Here is an 18,274-nt window from a genome sequence, read left to right on the forward strand (position 1 = left end):
GACGATGGATAGATGGATGGATGGACGGATGTCTAAACGATATCGCAAATGAGTTTCATTTTGTTTTCTTCTGTCTTTTTATTCTGAACAGCACAATGCATTGTTCAGTAAGATAGAAATAGATATTGATTTTATAAATATGGACGACTGAGCTGGCTGTTTATATGTGAAACACATAAATGAGTCACGCAGTTATCTAGAGAAAGCCTGGGAGAAGAGAAACAATGCTCTTTACCGAGATAATCGACAGTGGCTGACATCTGCCTCCTCAAAAATAAAACAGTTGCACCAAATCCAACATTGAAAAATTGATTTTCTGACAAAAACTTAGTTTGAAGCATCCTGACATCTTAAGCCTGACCAGGCCTCAGACATTATATTTTCATTTTAGATATTACAGCAGTGAAATCAACTTGAACTTGGCCAGCAATATAAGCAACCAGCAGTGAGCAGCATGAGGGTCAAACCAAACAATACATGCACCAAATATTCCCAAGTCTCTAACATTACATCAAATCAGCACTTCAAGTAAATAAGACGATTCCAGAGGTCAGCGTGGATCCAGACAATAGATGTAACAAACAGTTGGGTTGGGAGAAACCAGAGCTGGGTGGTGAAAGGGGTTTGTGATAGAATAGATGCAAGAAGAGAAAGAGAAATTAGATGCCTATTTCTGAAAATGATGAAGTGTGACATGTGCTCAGCCCTCATCTAAACGCTCACCGCCTCCCTCCCACACAGACTCGGAGATGTAGAGGAGAGAGGAGCTGAGGAAATGCCTGTGGCCGAGCCTCTTATTTTTCCATGGCAGCGTTATAAACATATAGAGCAATAACATCTCCTGTATGTACCCTCTCTGTCCGCAGAACTGTGGCTGGCCTCTCAGAAGCAGCACTATGTTATTATTGCCTGCTATGAATGCCTTCTGTGTGTGTTTGTGCATACATGTCCTTATCTGTCTTCTGCTGCGCTCGCATGTATGTCTCTGCTCCTAAGAGGCATGCAACATATAATAAGTGCACATTTGTTTCCAAAAAGCTTCCTGTGTAAATGATCCAGCTCGGTTTAGCACAGGTAGACCCATGGAGCCCGACACGTGGGCGTAAGCATGTCACAGAAATAGACTGGAGGTAAATGGTGGATATTGTGCGTCAGCTGAATGGGGCAGACTGTCCCAGAAACAGGAATAAATAAGTCTTTGCATCCACAAATGTGCAGCTCGGCCTCCACATACCGAGGAGTGGTAAAGCCTAACAAGTTTACCTGTTTATGCACGTTCGGATTTTATTGATTATATACAGTAAAACCATTCAGAGAAGAAATTCATCACCAACACGTTAATCATTCAACATTTGTATATGAAGTTCCCCAGAGTGTTGCTGATGTGTGTTTAGTTTAGCCCCTATCTTTAAAATGTAATGCCATTAATTATATTATGAGACTACACATTACTTTCATTTTTGTGACATACAGAACTTTTAATATTACGTCTGCTTTTCACCAACAAGTTTTTATACCTCACTGACTAGATAGATCGATTTGTCTCACAAACATGTACGGTAGGTGTTACCACATTTTATATTTTTACACTAGGTTGCCAGTTTATTAGATACACCGAGCCAAAACTAATCCGGACTAAATGTACATGAAATAAATCATATGTTCATTTAAAACTTTGTCCACTCATTCCAACAAACTACAACCCCCAAAAAGACCATGAATCTAAATAAAGTCTAAACTGTTAAAACCTTCATGAAGGTATGATTTATATAACACTAGCTTAAGGTGGGTGCATTCAATAAACTGAAAACTGGGTGAATATAATGCATATCTTTTATGTATTTTACATGTTTTATATGTCACTTGTTTAAGTTCCCCTGGCCACAGAACTTGTAGTTGAAGTTTAATGGCATATGAGTGTTTTTACCTCCACCTGTAGTACTGGCTAAGTTAAGGGAAAGACCTTCTTAATGATTCAAATAAAACTGTGACGATTGACCGTTGTGAGGAGAATAGACTTCCCCTAACAATCCTCAGAACACATTCTGTTCTCAGCAAATCACAGGCCGAGCAGCAGCAAGACTTCAAATCATATTATTTACCGAGTCTGAACTCAGAACTGCCAAAGACGTCCGTCCTCATCACCTTGGACAAAGACGTGTGACAATATGGAGAGAAAAGTGTCATGGTGGAGAAAAGGGTGAGGACCCAAACGCAGAATTAACCAAAAAAGGGCTTTATTCCAGGAAAGCTTACAAAATTGCAAAGTAACAAATAAAACCACGAGTCGGGAAAACACCATGTAACATGAATGACGACCGGACCAGGAACACTGGGACAGACAGGGATATATACACACAACCACTAAACGAGGGAACGAGACACAGCTGGAGAGAAAGGCAAATACACAGGAGGAAACTAATCAACAATCACAAGAGGAGGGAAAACACAGAGACCGGAAGTACAACTAGACATGACACAAGGGGTGAACACTTCAAAATAAAACAGGATATAGAAAATCACAATCATGACAAAAAGGCCGTAAACCTCTGACATGACACAACTGTATATGAAGAAAGGGAGAAATATTCATCTCCGTCCTTCTCCTGCCTTTGCCTGGAAACCCCCCTCGCTATAAGCATTTAAAAGTACATAAAAAGGTCCATTCAAAACATCATGTGTGGCACAAATACAAAAACAAACCTCACCTCCTGTGAGTCAGGGATTGTGCATCATGTGTTTTCCTGTTTTTACATTTTAAGCCCGGTGTCAGTATATAATCATAAAGTCTAAACATATACTGTGCCATCGCTCTGCTTCCTACTCACCACTTGTTTGTGATTTTCAGGAGTTTTTAACAAACTAAAATACTTTGAGGTGTTTTTGCTCAGTGAGGACGTCACATGTGTCATCTGTTTCTCTTTATTTCTCTTTTATTTGTCTGTTGACAGACAAACACGACAAAACAATGTACATTTTTGTTGGTTGGAATTTTATGTCTTCTTTCTGTTTTCAACCCTTTTGTCTGTAATTACATGTTCTCATATTATAAACACAATAAGAATACCACCCTTAAAATATTGTTGTGTGCAACATCTTTAAGCATTTCTAAAATGATCTTTCACAAAACACATGGCACCCTGCTCGCATATCCAGACACTGAACATGAGATCAACATGCCCTAAATAATACGTCCACTCGTCCTGATTCTTCATAGATTAACCGGTGATAAACTTTGAACAGGTGTGATTTTGACTGCGTTGTGAAGCAGAGCTCTTAGTCCGATTCTCTTTTCACATCCTGATATGCTCATAAGGCCACATCCTCTTAAGGCTGTAAAACTAGGAGTTGTCTTTTTATCTATTATCTCATGTAACACACACGCCATACCTAAACACTTTAAATAAAGGGGAGAACAATCCCAACTGGGAACAAGCAAGAGCATTAAAGGATCCAAGTCACAATTCACAAACTGAAGCTGCTGGATCTTCCCAGAAACGTTTCTTCTCTAGAAGAGTCCGCTGACAGGAGCTGCAGAGACAGAGAGTCTTCCCTCAGATTCTCATACATACATTTGAGTTTTGGCGACGCACAATGAGCCCCGGGGATTATTGTCATAGCCAACCCCAATATTATAGAATTACAGTCAGACAGAGCGACTCCTGGTGCTGCGCGGACAATTACTCTGCGGCCTGGATCTCAGTGGAAAAGCTGCATTAGAGGAAAAACCTCAGACTATCTGATGCTGAAAAACAGGAAAGTGTTGGCAGATAATGTGTCAATACCAACCAAAGTAATCAGCAGGGCTCAGAGGGGGCCTGACGGCGCTTTATGAGAAAGTTCCTCTCCAAGAAGAAATGCAACCCTGGTGGATTTCTGCAAACAGGCCAAAGACATATTTTTATTACTGTTTGCATTTTGTTTTAGGACCATAAAGTAAAGTATTTGCAGAATTAAAAGTCTCTGAGTTAATGTTATCAGAAAACGTCTTCAAAGACGTTCCCCCTCTGCAGGAGCTGTCTGAGGAAAACCACACTTTCATATTAGATTTCCGAGGAAAAACATCCAAGAGTTTGACGGCTCTTTGGCTCTTTGGCTGTTTCCTCTGAAGACGTTTTACAGCAGAGGTTTATCCCTCCTGAGGATCAGACTCCACGCTGAGCAGTCAGCTGCCTCCATCTTGTGGTGAATGTTATATTCTACAGAACAACCCTGAATATTTTGGGAATGGCAGACACGGCATAAAAACAAAGCAGCTCAAGGTGGCAGTGTGTCTCCACAAGTCCATCTCACTGCACAGTTTCTGAGCGAGAACAGATTTGCATACAGAAGGAAGACTGCAGAAGGAAAGTGTGTCTTTATAGACTCATTCCAAGTCATTGTCTCAACAGAAGGTTCATAGTTTAGTAGATTAGTAGCTTGGTCATTTGAAATGATCATTATTATAACATTTAATAAGGTAAGTATAACTAAGTTTGAGATCTAATTTTCAAGGGGAACTTGTATCACTGTATCAATAGAAAAAAAACATTTTAAAAAGTTGTTCAATTATTCAATTTTAAAGATGCAGAAAAAGGAGTTTCATTGGAGAGAATGATGATTCCAATCCAGGTAATCAACATGTCAACTAATTATTAATCTAATATTAAGGTGGTGCACACAAGCAGCAGGTGACACACTGGTTTGACTCAGATATTATCTTTTTATTCACAATTAGCTCCAGTTTGTTCTGGTTTGTTCTGGTTTGTGCCGGGTTGTTCTGGTTTGTTCTGGTTTGTTCTGATTTGTTCTGGTTTGTGCCGGGTTGTTCTGGTTTGTTCTGGTTTGTTCTGGTTTGTTCTGGTTTGCGCCGGGTTATTCTGGATTGTTCTGGTTGTCCTGCAGGTTAACTGACGGGGTTAGGGTCGGGTGTGACATTGGGATCACCTGGACCTACTTCTTCTCAAGCACTTTAAAAACTGCTTCATCTGTGCTGACTTTAGTCTTCAGACTCCCACTCTTGTATTGCTGTTTTTATTTTATAAATAAAATGGTCTACTGTTGCAGACTAATGCTGTGCAGTCAAACATTGTTCAATCCTGCAGAACTTCATTTTAAACTACAGGAAAGATCCCAACTTTTTTTTAAAGTTACCAGAATATGCCAGGTTCATTTTTAGAGAAAGAAAATGTTGTAAAATGATGCACGATCGAAAGAAGCTGCATTCAAAAACATCCATCCATCATCTACCTCTTATCTGGGGTCGGGTCGCGGGAGCAGCAACTCCAGTAAGGAACCCCAATCTTCCTTCTCCGGGCCACATCCTCCAGCTCTGACTGGGGGATCCCGAGGCGTTCCCAGTGAGGAGATATAATCTCTCCACCGAGTCCTGGGTCTTTTCTCAACTGGCTCCTTTCAACGTAAAGGAGCAGCGGCTGCAGGTTTCAATCAGTGTAATTATATATCTTCAGTGAAGAGATGCAGCAAAAAAAATATAAGATATGATACTTTCAGACAGTGTGGAAGAATATAAACTGCACAGCTTCTTTGCTTCATACAGTCTGACTCAGTTCTGCAGAGTGACTTCTGTTGAATTCTGATGACAAGTGGGTAAATCTATCCACTGATGAAGACCATGAGACGTGCGAAGGCCCCGGAAAAAGCTAAAAAAGTCAATGTAGTGTTAATATTGACGAGTGGAATTGCTGTTTCCATCTTTAGGACTCGTATACAATATAATATATATAGTATACGGTGTAACATCTCAGTTTGGTTCACAGTTGAATGCGGCACAACAGTGACAGAAGAACCGGATTCAATCTTCCTCGGGTATAAAATGTATGATTACTAGTTGCTTTCAATAGATTTCTTTAGCTAAAGAAGATATTAATAAACCCACCAAGAAGATTGTCATCTGAATGGAGCTGGAAAATCAAATCAAAGAAGAAATGCCTTGATGAAGAGATCTTTCTCGACACCTTAATTAGCCACAAAACCAAGTTTTAAACTCTTCAAAGAAACCAAACAGTCTTTTCTGGCCTCCGGATGTGTAATGATTGTCAAGCAATCTCCAGTTGAGGCCTTTTGACAGTATAATATTAATACATGCAATTCAATTTCACACTTTAGCATTTAATGCATACAAACAAAGAGTTCTCTTGATGTCCACACTGAGGCAGGAAGGAAGCAAAACCACCTCAAAGTATTTCAGTTTGGTAAAACCGTCGGGTGAATAGGAAGCAGAGCATGTTTAGACTTTGTGATTATATACTGACACGAGGAGCACAATGTAAGAACAGGACATGATGCACAGACCCTGAGAGAGAGGAGCTCAGAGTGAAGGCCAGCTGAGCAGGAGGCCTCCTGGACGCGTCCTCGGGTGAGACCAAAGTCACGCTTTAGAGAACATGTATCACCTGGCGGCTGATGAGCGGGAGATAATCGTTGGATGTAATCATATAAGTCTCATTACAGAGTATCAGGTGGACCAAAATCCCCAACTGTGGTTTTACACACTTTGACAGCACGACAGCTAAAGACCAAGACCCCAGTTGTTCTCTCTAGCAAACCTGCAGAGTCCCACCCCCCCCCCCCCCCCACTACCATGTGCTTTATCAAACATTAATGCCATGCACGTCTAAGTACACACAGCCAGTACAGTGAAACTTATACTTACAGTTTCTGAGTGTTGGTGTTTGAGCGGTGCTCTGAGTTGTCAGCGGTTGTGCACAGCTTTGTCTCTCTCTCCTTGTTAACTGTTAATAACATTTCCAGGTGCAACGGTTACAAACCACGTTACAGCAGGAGATGCAGTTCGGCTCCCGGCCCGTTGGGGGGGGGGCAATGACTTCAAACCCTATTTATGATTAGTCGTAAGATCTTTTTAACTTCAAAGGCCTCGACGTTTTCCAGGCGATTCATTTCACATTTCTTTGTTCCCAGCGAAGCTTTGAAATGTGTTTCAGCTGTCAGCATTCACACTGCGCTTTGTGCATTTTAAAGTTAACCGTAGTCAAATTCATTTTAATTAGTACTGTTGTAGTCTGGGTGGATAATATCACATATTCAATTATTTATTAATGTCCGTTAATAAGGTTATTAGGATTTGTGAGTTAATGAGGTTCAGTTCATTTACAGTTTCAGATTCTGAACACAGAACACACATTCACTGTCAGGAGGAGTGTGTGGCTCTCTGTCCCTGCTCACTCCCCCCAGACCCTCCTCTCCCTCCCCAGACTGCCCCCCCCCCATCCTCTAGATGCCGTCAGACTCTCCTTCCAGTCCTGGTCACCTGACATCGTCTCCCACACCTGTTCACACTTTACCCCTGGAGTTTAAACCTCTTCCACACACTCCGCATTTTTACCACATTTCTGTGACACAGTTATGTGAGAATAAAATACACACTTTTACTCTGTGACCTCAGTAGAGTTAAGGTATTTATTTTATACATTTGACATTTCTACTATTATTTAAATGGTTTAGTTTAAAAGTATAATGTTTAGCCTTTCTATAAACGTCTTTAAAACACTTATAAAGACTTATAGTTTAATGATCTTTCTTTGCTTCTTCGCAGTCTGAGTGAAACTCTTAGTCCGCTGTAAACTAAAGCAACATGTTCTTCTCTTATAACACCTGGAATAATAACTGTGTCGAGCAACGTTTGGTTACCAATCGTCTCATTAAAGGATGTGTTTGCTCATTTAAAAGCTCTCATAGTTTGGATGATTGAGTTTTACATGAACACATTTGGGTGTGAGGGTTAGTTTGTGCACAGTGTTTCCTAAATCCTCGTTATTATAAAAACTAAAATGGAAAAACAAGGCAGCAATTTTGCCTTTTTCTGAAAGTTGTAATCTACATTATTGATACATAAGTTAATAATAGAAGGATCATGAGAAACATGTGTTTTTATATTCCAATTTCCTATAAAACAGTGAGTGTGTGAGGTACTTCAGTAAATATTGCTTTACATCACACAGTGTAACTCTACTCTATGATGTTGAGTATTGAATGATAATCTATTACTCAAACATGCAAAGCATTCATCTTTCATCCTCACAGAACCTGGAAAGTATTAAAGTTGTCAGAGGACCAGGAACAGCTGATGTTGTCAGAGTCATTATTGCAGTGTGAGTCCGGTTTGTTGACTGAAGTGTAATGATGACAGCCTCAGTCTCTCGGGGAAAATGTGAACCCAGCAGCAGGAGCATGTTGTGTCTCTCTGGGAGCTTGTTACAGGGGAAACATTTGGGAACCACTGACCCACTCTGTGCTGAATGAGGTAGACATGACCACACCCCCTGTTACTCAGTGTGTGTCTATTGGCTGATGGGAATTATCTAGAGCCTGGATGTGGCTGCTGTCAAGGGTTTATACTATTAAAACTCCCCAAACTCCTCCGTCCTCCCTGACACTTGTTGCTGCTGCGCGCACCACCGGGAGAGGCCACCTGAACCGCTTCAGCGTTTCCTTTGGGATTTCCCGCGGGGAGTGATGAACTCCATCGATCCCCAGTCCCATCACCAGCACCACCACTCCTCCCCCACCGTCGGCTCTCTCCCACCCAAAGGCGCCCAGGAGGCCCCGGACATGGCCGCTGTCTACTGCGACAACTTCAGCAGCATGTACCACCAGCAGAGCCTCCAGAGCGCACAGAGACCCGCCGGCTACGGCCTCGGAGATTACGCATCGTCTCCAAACCCGTACCTGTGGCTCAACGGGCCGGGCGTCAACTCCTCCGCGTCTTACCTGCACGGGAACAACCCGGCGTCGTTCATCCCGCCTTCCTACGGCTCGCAGCGGCAGTTCATAACGAACTCACCTGGCTTTGGTGGGCCCGACCTGGGCTGGCTGTCCATCGCCAGCCAGGAGGAGCTGCTGAAGCTGGTGCGGCCGCCTTACTCCTACTCTGCACTCATAGCCATGGCCATCCAGAATGCGCACGAGAAGAAGCTGACCCTGAGCCAGATTTACCAGTACGTCGCCGACAATTTCCCCTTTTATAAGAAGAGCAAAGCCGGCTGGCAAAACTCGATCCGGCACAACCTGTCTCTGAACGACTGCTTCAAGAAAGTGCCGAGGGACGAGGACGATCCAGGTACCGTGAACGCACCAGGGGAAATGTTATAATTCACAATTCAGGGACAGTTTTCACACCTGGGAGTCTCAGGCTGGGGGAATGATGTAAACAAGAATTACACTGAAAGTGTGACTTTAATCCTTACAATGTAAAAAAGAGAAACTTTCTCATAGTTTTCATAAAGTCTAATCAATCTTAAGTCTAAGCAATTCCAAACAAATTAAAAATCCTAATAGTGTTGTAATCTTCTAATTTATTTAAAAAGCAAATTATTTAAATATGGCTCACGTAGATATTGAAGCCACTATAACAAAGAAGTGGTCATTTCTACAGATCCATAACAAATAAGTCATTCCAAATTTTAAATGACACAATATAATAACACAAGGCAATTAAATTAAATATTAAATAGTACATATAGTACACTAATTAATAATATAGTATTTACCTCTAAATGTTACAGTATTATTTGTATAAAATATAGTGCATGTATTGAACATGTTGCACTTGAGTCGAGACTTTTATGGAGGAATAGAAAGATGTTATTTATTATTGTTTCCTGAATATTCTGCAGAGTCCAGGCAGGAATTGGACATAAATATGAGATAAATGATAACAAATCAAAATGAGTTTTCTTTAGTCTGATATCTTGACAGCTGATAAATACTAAGAAATATTTCAGATATTGTATTAAGACCATATAAATTAGACCTAAAAGGCTCCACGACTTCCATCAGCCAACATTAATCTGATTAAGTTCTAATATGTTTTGTGTCTCATCTTCAATTTCAGGAAAAGGAAATTACTGGACTTTGGACCCAAACTGTGAAAAGATGTTTGACAACGGAAATTTCCGCAGGAAAAGGAAAAGACGTTCAGATCCGAGCAGCGCCGGAGGAGCGGCGGCGGCAGCCGCAGGGGCCACAAAAGTGGAAGACGGGAGGCCGTCAGCGGCGGCCTCTCTGAAGCCAGACAGTCCTCAGCTCCTGGGGCCGCCATCGCCAGAGATGGAGGCGATGAACGAGAGCCACAAGAGCTCGTCGTCCTCTTCCCCGCCCGGACTGTCCTCAGCCGCTCCTTGTTTTAATAACTTTTACAGCAGCATGTCGACGCTCAGCTCGGGGGGCCCCAGCCGGCAGGGGGCCCTGGGACTGGTGAACGAGCTGTCCAATAGGAACATTACGGCTCTGAGCCCGTACCACCTTAACCACGGCGGGCAGGACACGGGGGCGTCAGAGCACGGCGAGGGCTTGCATTTCAACCGTGGAGTGTACTACAACACGTTTGCTGGCGGGCAGAGCGGACAGTTCAACAGCCACTTCTACAACAGCTTCAGTGTCAACAGCTTGATTTACCCCCGAGAAGGGACCGAGCTATAGGAGTTGATGCACCACGACTTCACCACACGGTTGTTTAGGGCCTTTGCTGCTCGGTTAATCCCTCTGAGACACACAGACACACAGCAGAGAGGTCGGCGTCTCTGCACCACCAACACAGCACTCCCTTCACTGATCAGCTCACGGAGAGATTAGAGAACTAGAGTATTTTAGGTAAAAGTTGATTGAACTTGACGAGCACTCAAACTGTCGGAGCACCAGCCGGAGAGTCAAACTAAAAACTAGCACTTATCTTTTTACTCTTTTATTTACTATCTCAAAGCTCCTACTTTGCTCTTAATGCTGAAATATACTTGCAAAGTAATACAACCACCAACACTTAATGTCTTTTGTAATATTTTAAACATCTATTTTACTTTTATTTTGGCAGATTCAACATAAAGTTTTTATTAGTGTTGTCAAAGCCACTCTTTCATGTTTTAGATGTAAATGTCCGTTTTGATATTTTTGCCAGTTTTGCCAAATCTAGCCCATAATCCTTTGCAGCGGCCAAATTCTTACAGTTGATTACATATGTTGAAACTGTTTTATTCATATTCATAATCAACTCAAATCTGCCAAAGTTGCCTTTTGTGAGACCGCCATTACCTCAACACAACACTCATGTGAGATGAACGTGCCCTGCGATGATGGTTCGCCTGGATATTTAGTTTCCAAATGCAGTAACGATTGATGTAATACAAACATGATCCGGGGCTTTGCTTATTTTTATATCCTCCATTGTGACTGAAACAGCACTAAGGCTCATGTAAATACATGTGGACTTTATAAATGTGTATTTTTGTAAATTATAAAAAATAGTGTGTGACTATTTATGCTATTTAATATAATGCTAATAGGCATTGTTTTTCTGCTGTTGTCTGAACGTAGTTTGATTAAAGCAGAAGTGAATGACATTAGCTTACAAAATGTGCCGAAAACAGTATCACTAAAACCCAGATGTCATAAATATATATATTAAAAACTATATGCTATATCGTGGTTTCTCTCAGGATTCAGTGTGACAATCATTGAATGGCTTTTGTATCTATTATTATCTTTTTTTTTTTTTATCTTCATACAGTACATGCAGCTTACAGGCAGTTTCAACTGTGACTATAAATAAATATCATGTGGTCTCTATTGTATTGTCATGCATCATTTTCAAATAGGGCATCAGTGTATTCAGGGCTTCATTATCATTTGAATGCATTCCCATAAATTTACTTTAATCTCATATTAAATTACTTCTACTCCATTTCAGCTCAATGCAGCCTCGAACCATCTGTGCAGAAACAATGCGAGTTATTTGTGTTTCTGCACGCCGTGTTTACTGTTTGAAAACTTTTGTTCTCTAGAAACATGTTTACAAGTGAGTCTTCTCTGACACGTCACTGATTATTATTATTATTATTATTATTATTATTATTATTATTATTATTATTATTATAATTATGTTGCTCTCATAAGATAAGCTTTTTGCTGGAAAAAAAGAGTAATTTGCAATTTGTATCGCTTTTGTTTCTGTTACTGCGAAGCGGGAATATCGTCCACTAACGCCGGTCGACCCCCAAAACTGATCATCTGAGCAGATCAAAAGAGAAGCCGTGTGAAATAAAGACAATTAATTAATATCGCTGCACAAAACTGCTATAAACAGTGTTCCCTGTTATTTTAGAGCTTATTTTCTTATCATTTCCTATGTAATTTAGTGCAAATTAGCAGCATTTAGTTAGTGTACAGGAGGCCAATTTAACCTGCAAAAATGTGATTTATTTTTCTAAAAGAAAGCTTTTAATTAGACATATTGAGAATAAAGAATCTAATAATAACTTCATATTTACGTGGGTTTAAAGGGAGCTTTTTTCCCCATGTAAATTCATATTTTCCCCACAATTAAGATTCTGAATTATATGAATTAATGTTGTATTTAACAAGCAATAAAAAATCCCAAATTCTAATTAATTTCAAATATATATATATATATATCGAACAGATTACATCCTCAAAAAGGGTTTGTTTCATTTTCCAACCACACGTTACTTTGAGACAATATCAAAACTCAAGTCTTCTGAAGAGACGAGCAGAAGCTTCGGCAAAAAACCAAGAGAGAAAGTTCAAGTTTGGAGGCGAGCCAAGCAAAGACACCGCAGTTGACAGACGTCTTGATTCAGAAAACAGCGAAACAATAGAGCTATTGTCCCCCGGTCCTTCACGCCAATCCCCATGTATCAATTAGGGAGTCTCTGAAGAGAGGTGAAGATATCCCTCTTAGACCGCTGGGGTTTAAGCATCTCCTTTGTCTCCATTCTCCGGCAGTGTTTGCCTCAAATTGAGAGGAGGCCATTTCGCTTTGTTCCTGCTAAGAAACGACGCATTGAGAAATTCCCCCTGCAAATATTTGCCACCCATCGTGCAGATTATGGGACATTGATTTGATAATTTATTTAGTTTTCACAGTTTATGATTCACACTGCTCACGTGTTCAAGGTACTTACGGTTGTTATGCCGTGACATTGATATGATAGTACTGTCAGAGGATTTAATTAGTGTGTACTAAGTGGAATAAGTGCAAAAATAAATAGCTGGTAAAAATGTGGAAAGTAACTTTGTTTCTGTTTTGCATCTGGATCCAAACAAGATTAAAAAAAAAACATAATTGTGATATGATAAAGATAAAACAAAAGAATTTCAACTTATGTTTAATTAATCCTGACTTCCTAATTAAAGTCTCTTCATAGACAAAGACGGTTGTGATCTCTTGTGTTGGACAGGAGCTCAGAATATTTATTTTACCTTGTTGGTCATAAATATAAGTTTCCTTTTCTTCTCATGACTTAATCTGAAGATGCAGATCCGACTGTTCTGGTTGAATTCTGTATTCATCGCACAGACGGTCCAAAACTTTTCCACTCTGGCAGCCTGCACCAGTGCTGTCCCCCCCCCCTGCCAAGTGTGAACTTCTCAATTAGAGGGGATCCACTGACCCAGGCTCCGTTTGATCACCTTCTTTTTGCGCCTGGAACATCAGGCACCCGTCCTAATTTGGCACCCGCACGGCTCTTTCGGGTGACATTTGAAAAGCCCCATTGTTGGTCCGGCTGGGAAGCAGGTTGAATATCGGACCCTGGGTGCCGTGTCCTGAAACGACCCCCATGGGACCCCCATCCTAAACAGTTCCTCTGATGATGGACAGGTAGTAGGTGACGCCTCGCTAATGAGAAACATCTCAGGGAGCACAGAAAGCATGTTTCACGTGAAGGGCTGGAGATCAGCTTCATCCAAGATCTCTGACTGTGATGTGAAATAAGGACAGCAGAGTGATGTCGGCTCATTTCAGGACACGGGTCAAACCGGGACAAACTTGGTGTTCATCAAAGTTTGAAATGTTTAGTTGTTTGTAGATACCGACACAAAGCTTGGAAAATCGTATCTAACTTGTAGTAAAATTCAGGTAAACTTTACACCATGATCGTTCCAAATGGAGCAAAAGGTGCATTTGCACACATTTGCACACATTTGCACACATTTGCACACATTATCACCTCCACAGACTTCGACGTTTTATACAATTTTACCAAAGGTAAAAGATCTAACCTTGGGGAAAAGAGAAAAACAGTTCTGTGCTGTTTCAGAATCTGCTTAAAGGATTTCTTTTTTGTCACATCCTGTTGGTGGACAAGTGACCCTGACTGACTCCCAGGTGTCTCAACCGGCAGGAATGAGATGCTTTGCCTGCTGCAGCCCTAATTTGTGATTTAATCTCAGAAGATGACGGATTGTTTTTTGTACAGAAATCTACTTTAATGCAACTCTTTAGCAGACAGGTTAAAGAAAAGAATCATTAAGTGAGATCCTATAAGTATCTTCCATTGTGCTGAGCTGCGTGTTTCAGTCACACGACATGTATTATTATAGTTTACGACATATGATCATGAATGATGATGATCATATGTCGTAAAGCTAAAATTAAACATGTGAGTGGACTTAAAATAGCTTAACATTACCATGTAACTGCAACTTTTGTGATTCAATTCCAGTCTGTCTCTGTCATATTTAAATGAATCATTAATGAATTAATAAAAGTTGTAAATGCCTGACAGACATTAGTATGTCGTAAAAAGTAAATAAAACAGACACAATGTACTTCTACAATGAGTTTTGAAGTATCATAAAGATCCAACATTTAAGTAATAAGCACAATACCATATTGTAAAACAAGTGAGAATTGTACTTAAAGGTACATAGTATTATTAAAAAATGTACTTTAAGTAGAAAAATAATGTTTACACGTGTAGTGGACAGTTGTGTCTCCGCCGTAGATACACTGTTGAAACAAAAGAAAACAGTGAAGAAGAGGAAGAGTGTGTGTGTGTGTGTGTGTGTGTGTGTGTAGGATAACATCTTGATGGGTTGTGTCCAGGAAGGAGGTGGAGTGTGTGTGTGGGGGGGGGGGGGGGGGGGGTGAGGGTTGATCGCAGGGTGGCTCGGGGGGGTCCTGAGTATAATTTGATCCTGGAAGGCTCAATTAAGTGGTTCGTTTACCCCTCGTGTGGAGCTGGTGAATTGGAGCCAGGTCAGCTCCGGGTTGAGGTGTTGTTCATTATTTTTCCGCCTGTCGGATCCCATGAGCGGCCGCTGGAGACGGTGGCTGCTCGGCGGCCGAGGAGCAAAGGGCCTGCCGGTGGGGTACGTCAAACACACTCAAAGCCTCTCCCCTTGCCTGGGGGATTATGATCAACAAAGCATGTCCCACACCTGCACCGGGCAGCACAATGGAAACTCCGCGGGCCAATGGAGACGCAGGGAGAGAGCAGTTATTAGAGTCCCCCACCAATGAAATGGATTACATTAACCCCTTCTGTTGTTCTTCCTCCCGGAGCTTAAACATCGAACTGACAGACTCCACATCCCATTGAGAAAAAAATCCCGGTAACACTTTGTTACATCAGCTTTATTCCGGTTTATCCAATGGGGAAGTATTGTGTCTCCACTGTTACACTGTGGGATGACTTTGTGTTGTAAAGTTGTGCTGAAGCTTTACTAACAGTAGGCTATTGTTGTTGACTGTACAACATGGCCTGCTGAAGCAACACCAGGAACACTACTCAGGAATAGAATATACTTTTAACGTAATACTCAGGGAAGACATGAAATACATGAGTAAAGACAGAACTGTAGGAACATTTAGAACCAGAGACAACAACAAGACCTTCAAGGTCTACTCAGTTTGAGGGTGGAGTCAGGTGTCTGACCACTATAGGGTCTATAGGGTGATACTCCATCACAACATCTATTGGAGTATCTGTAGACATGAACAGTTATGAAGTTTTGTGCATACTTGTGCATTTAAAGCCTTTTTATGGATACTCAACAGTACAGTGTTGTCAGGAAATTATGTTTTTGTTTCAGAAAAGTCCCCTTTTTTTTCGCCAAACTACAGTTTGCACTTCAGTTTCCTCACAACCCTGCTATGCAGTCCCATTCATTGGACTTGGCATAGCACTTGTTATGCTGCCATATTTAGATCTGTAGCTCCCACTAACAAAATTCAATGAAGTGCAAAACTCCTTCCTTGAAAGAATAATTGAGTGCACTTATTTAAGAAGCATCTCGATGTTTGTTAGGTCTGAGCAGGTCTGATAGATAGGCCCTTTGTATGTTTGCTTCACAATAATTCAATTAGAGCAGCATGTCACAATATTGGAAAATTAGAAGCAAGCTGCTCTGTCAGTCATAATCAGATTGGGTTATATGACTAGAACACAGGATATGTCTTACAGTATGCACGCTGGTGCTGTAACACCAACAAACCAATGGCTGCCTGGACAGCTTGAGAAGTGTCCGGCTGTTTGTGGATTACAGCAGCACGGTCCATCAATCGTATTCTGCTTCGCCACGCTGTAATCTGCTCCGGGTAAGAGCATCATCTGATCATGTCAGCTTAAAGTTAGATGCCATTAACTACACGGCCACAGCGTGTGGTACTGTATACAGGGCTGCGTTGGTGCCGATGAGAATATTATTTATTCTCAGTGTCCAATTTCTCCAACTGTATCAACAAGTAAACAGAGTTGTTTACCCATAACTGTGCAGCGGTAGCGTGGCCTGCGAGTGTGTTTGGGGTTTGTTTCACATGTGTTTTGGAACAACAGAGCAGAAGGATACTCAAATACTTTCCACGAAGCACGGTGTCAGTCCCCAGGGAACTCGTCATGGGCGAATTAGACCCAAGCTCAGAGGAATGCATGTTGCTGCCCTCGTCCTCACCCCCCCATCCCCTCCTCACACACTCCCTCCTCCTCTTTCTTCTTCTTTAATTGGGCCCGTTTCCTGGCACCTCTCCAGATAACACTGTCACTTTACACTGCGTAATAAGCTATTAGCCCCGGCCGGACCGGGTTAGGCCACCACCCCACGCTAATCGACATGGACATGGTCATTGTGTGGGACTGGGACTCAGGGCAGCACAGTCCAGCTATTGTTACTGCCTGGACCTCGGAGCCCTGGACGCCCACGCTCTGGCTCGCAGAGGGATGAGGGGTGACGAGGGTGGGAGGTAAACAGAAGGGGAGATCAAGGAGAGGTGAACTCGCTCCCGGTGCCCCCTAGGACACAACAAAACAAACTGTAACACCTTTGGTTCAGTCATCTTGCTTTGGCAAAATATGACTTTCTGCCGCGTCCCAAAACAATGGAGCACCTGTTAGAACCCCCCCCATCAGCGGAAACTACAGCAACAATACAACCTTTAATATACCTTAACCGACACGTTCAGAAATGTTTCATGAAGAGTTAGAAATGTAACTTTTAAGAGCTATATTAAGTAATATTCATACATGTCGTGTCAGCATTTTCTGTGCCGTTTGCTCACATGAAGTCAAATCTTTAAAACTGTCACTTATTTCTGTTCTTTTGGATCATTAAGAAGAGTCTTTACAGTACAGCTTATTGTAGGGTTAGCAGAGAGTACACATAATAACTAAGAAAGCACATAACAGAGACAATATTGTAAATAAATTACATTTGATTCATCTAAAAACAAGAATAAAAGTCCACAGCCATGCAAGTGGTTTGGTAATTAACAACACTGTTAGTTCATTAAACTATCATTGTCATGCTGCAGGTTGAACTTTGGTGCCAGAATGTGTAGTCATGAAGCACACAAGTCTCTCCCTCTTCCCTCACAGTTAACCTGATAGACTTGATGAGTATCACCTCTTTGTATTTTCTTGCCAACCTGAATCTTGATATCCTTTCTAGCATTAAATGCAGTGCAAAGCCTCCCGGGCACGGTGCCCAATGACACTAATGTCAGAAAGCATTTCACAAAAGTGTACGCCATTGTTTATGCCGTGTTTATTCCTCCTGCAGACCTTTGATCAAAATGTGTTTTAATATGAGTGCAGCTTTGCTCTGCGTGATGGGATTGAGGAGGGAACCTTTCCTAAACCGTGTTGCATCTCTTGAACAAGTCCTGACACCTCCAGGCAGAAAATTAAGGGGTTAGACGAGGCCTTGGCGCTGCAGCCTGTCTGAGGAGCTAATACTTGCACACAGCCCTGGCAGGGAGGGAGACAGAGCCGTATTTTATGTTGGGGATGTACAGACTTCACGCTCATCGCCTAGTGTCAATTTTACTTTTGTCACCAGGACGAGATTCTGCTCCTGCTGCAGGATTGATATACAGATAAATCACATGTGAAGAAGTCTGTTGATAGACAGTGCTTAATTACTCTGCTGGAAACCCAAATAGTGAAGTCTTTTTTTTAGGGTTTTGTGTTTCGGGATATCAAAGATGTCAGAGTGTGTTCATGTGTGTTTGGAGGAATGCGGA

At 41.6% G+C, this 18,274-nt stretch overlaps 1 protein-coding gene across 1 annotated transcript; it reads left to right on the forward strand.

Moving 5' to 3' along the window:
• Window positions 1–8,415: 8,415 nt before the first annotated feature.
• Window positions 8,416–11,490, forward strand: foxi2 (forkhead box I2). Its single transcript, XM_029460848.1, has 2 exons — window positions 8,416–9,079; window positions 9,854–11,490. The coding sequence occupies exons 1-2, from the start codon at window positions 8,476–8,478 to the stop codon at window positions 10,438–10,440; spliced, it is 1,191 nt and encodes a 396-aa protein (XP_029316708.1). The 5' UTR covers window positions 8,416–8,475; the 3' UTR covers window positions 10,441–11,490.
• Window positions 11,491–18,274: the final 6,784 nt, after the last annotated feature.

Source organism: Cottoperca gobio, chromosome 22 (assembly GCF_900634415.1).
Source record: "Cottoperca gobio chromosome 22, fCotGob3.1, whole genome shotgun sequence".
NCBI classification, from domain to species: Eukaryota; Metazoa; Chordata; class Actinopteri; order Perciformes; family Bovichtidae; genus Cottoperca; species Cottoperca gobio.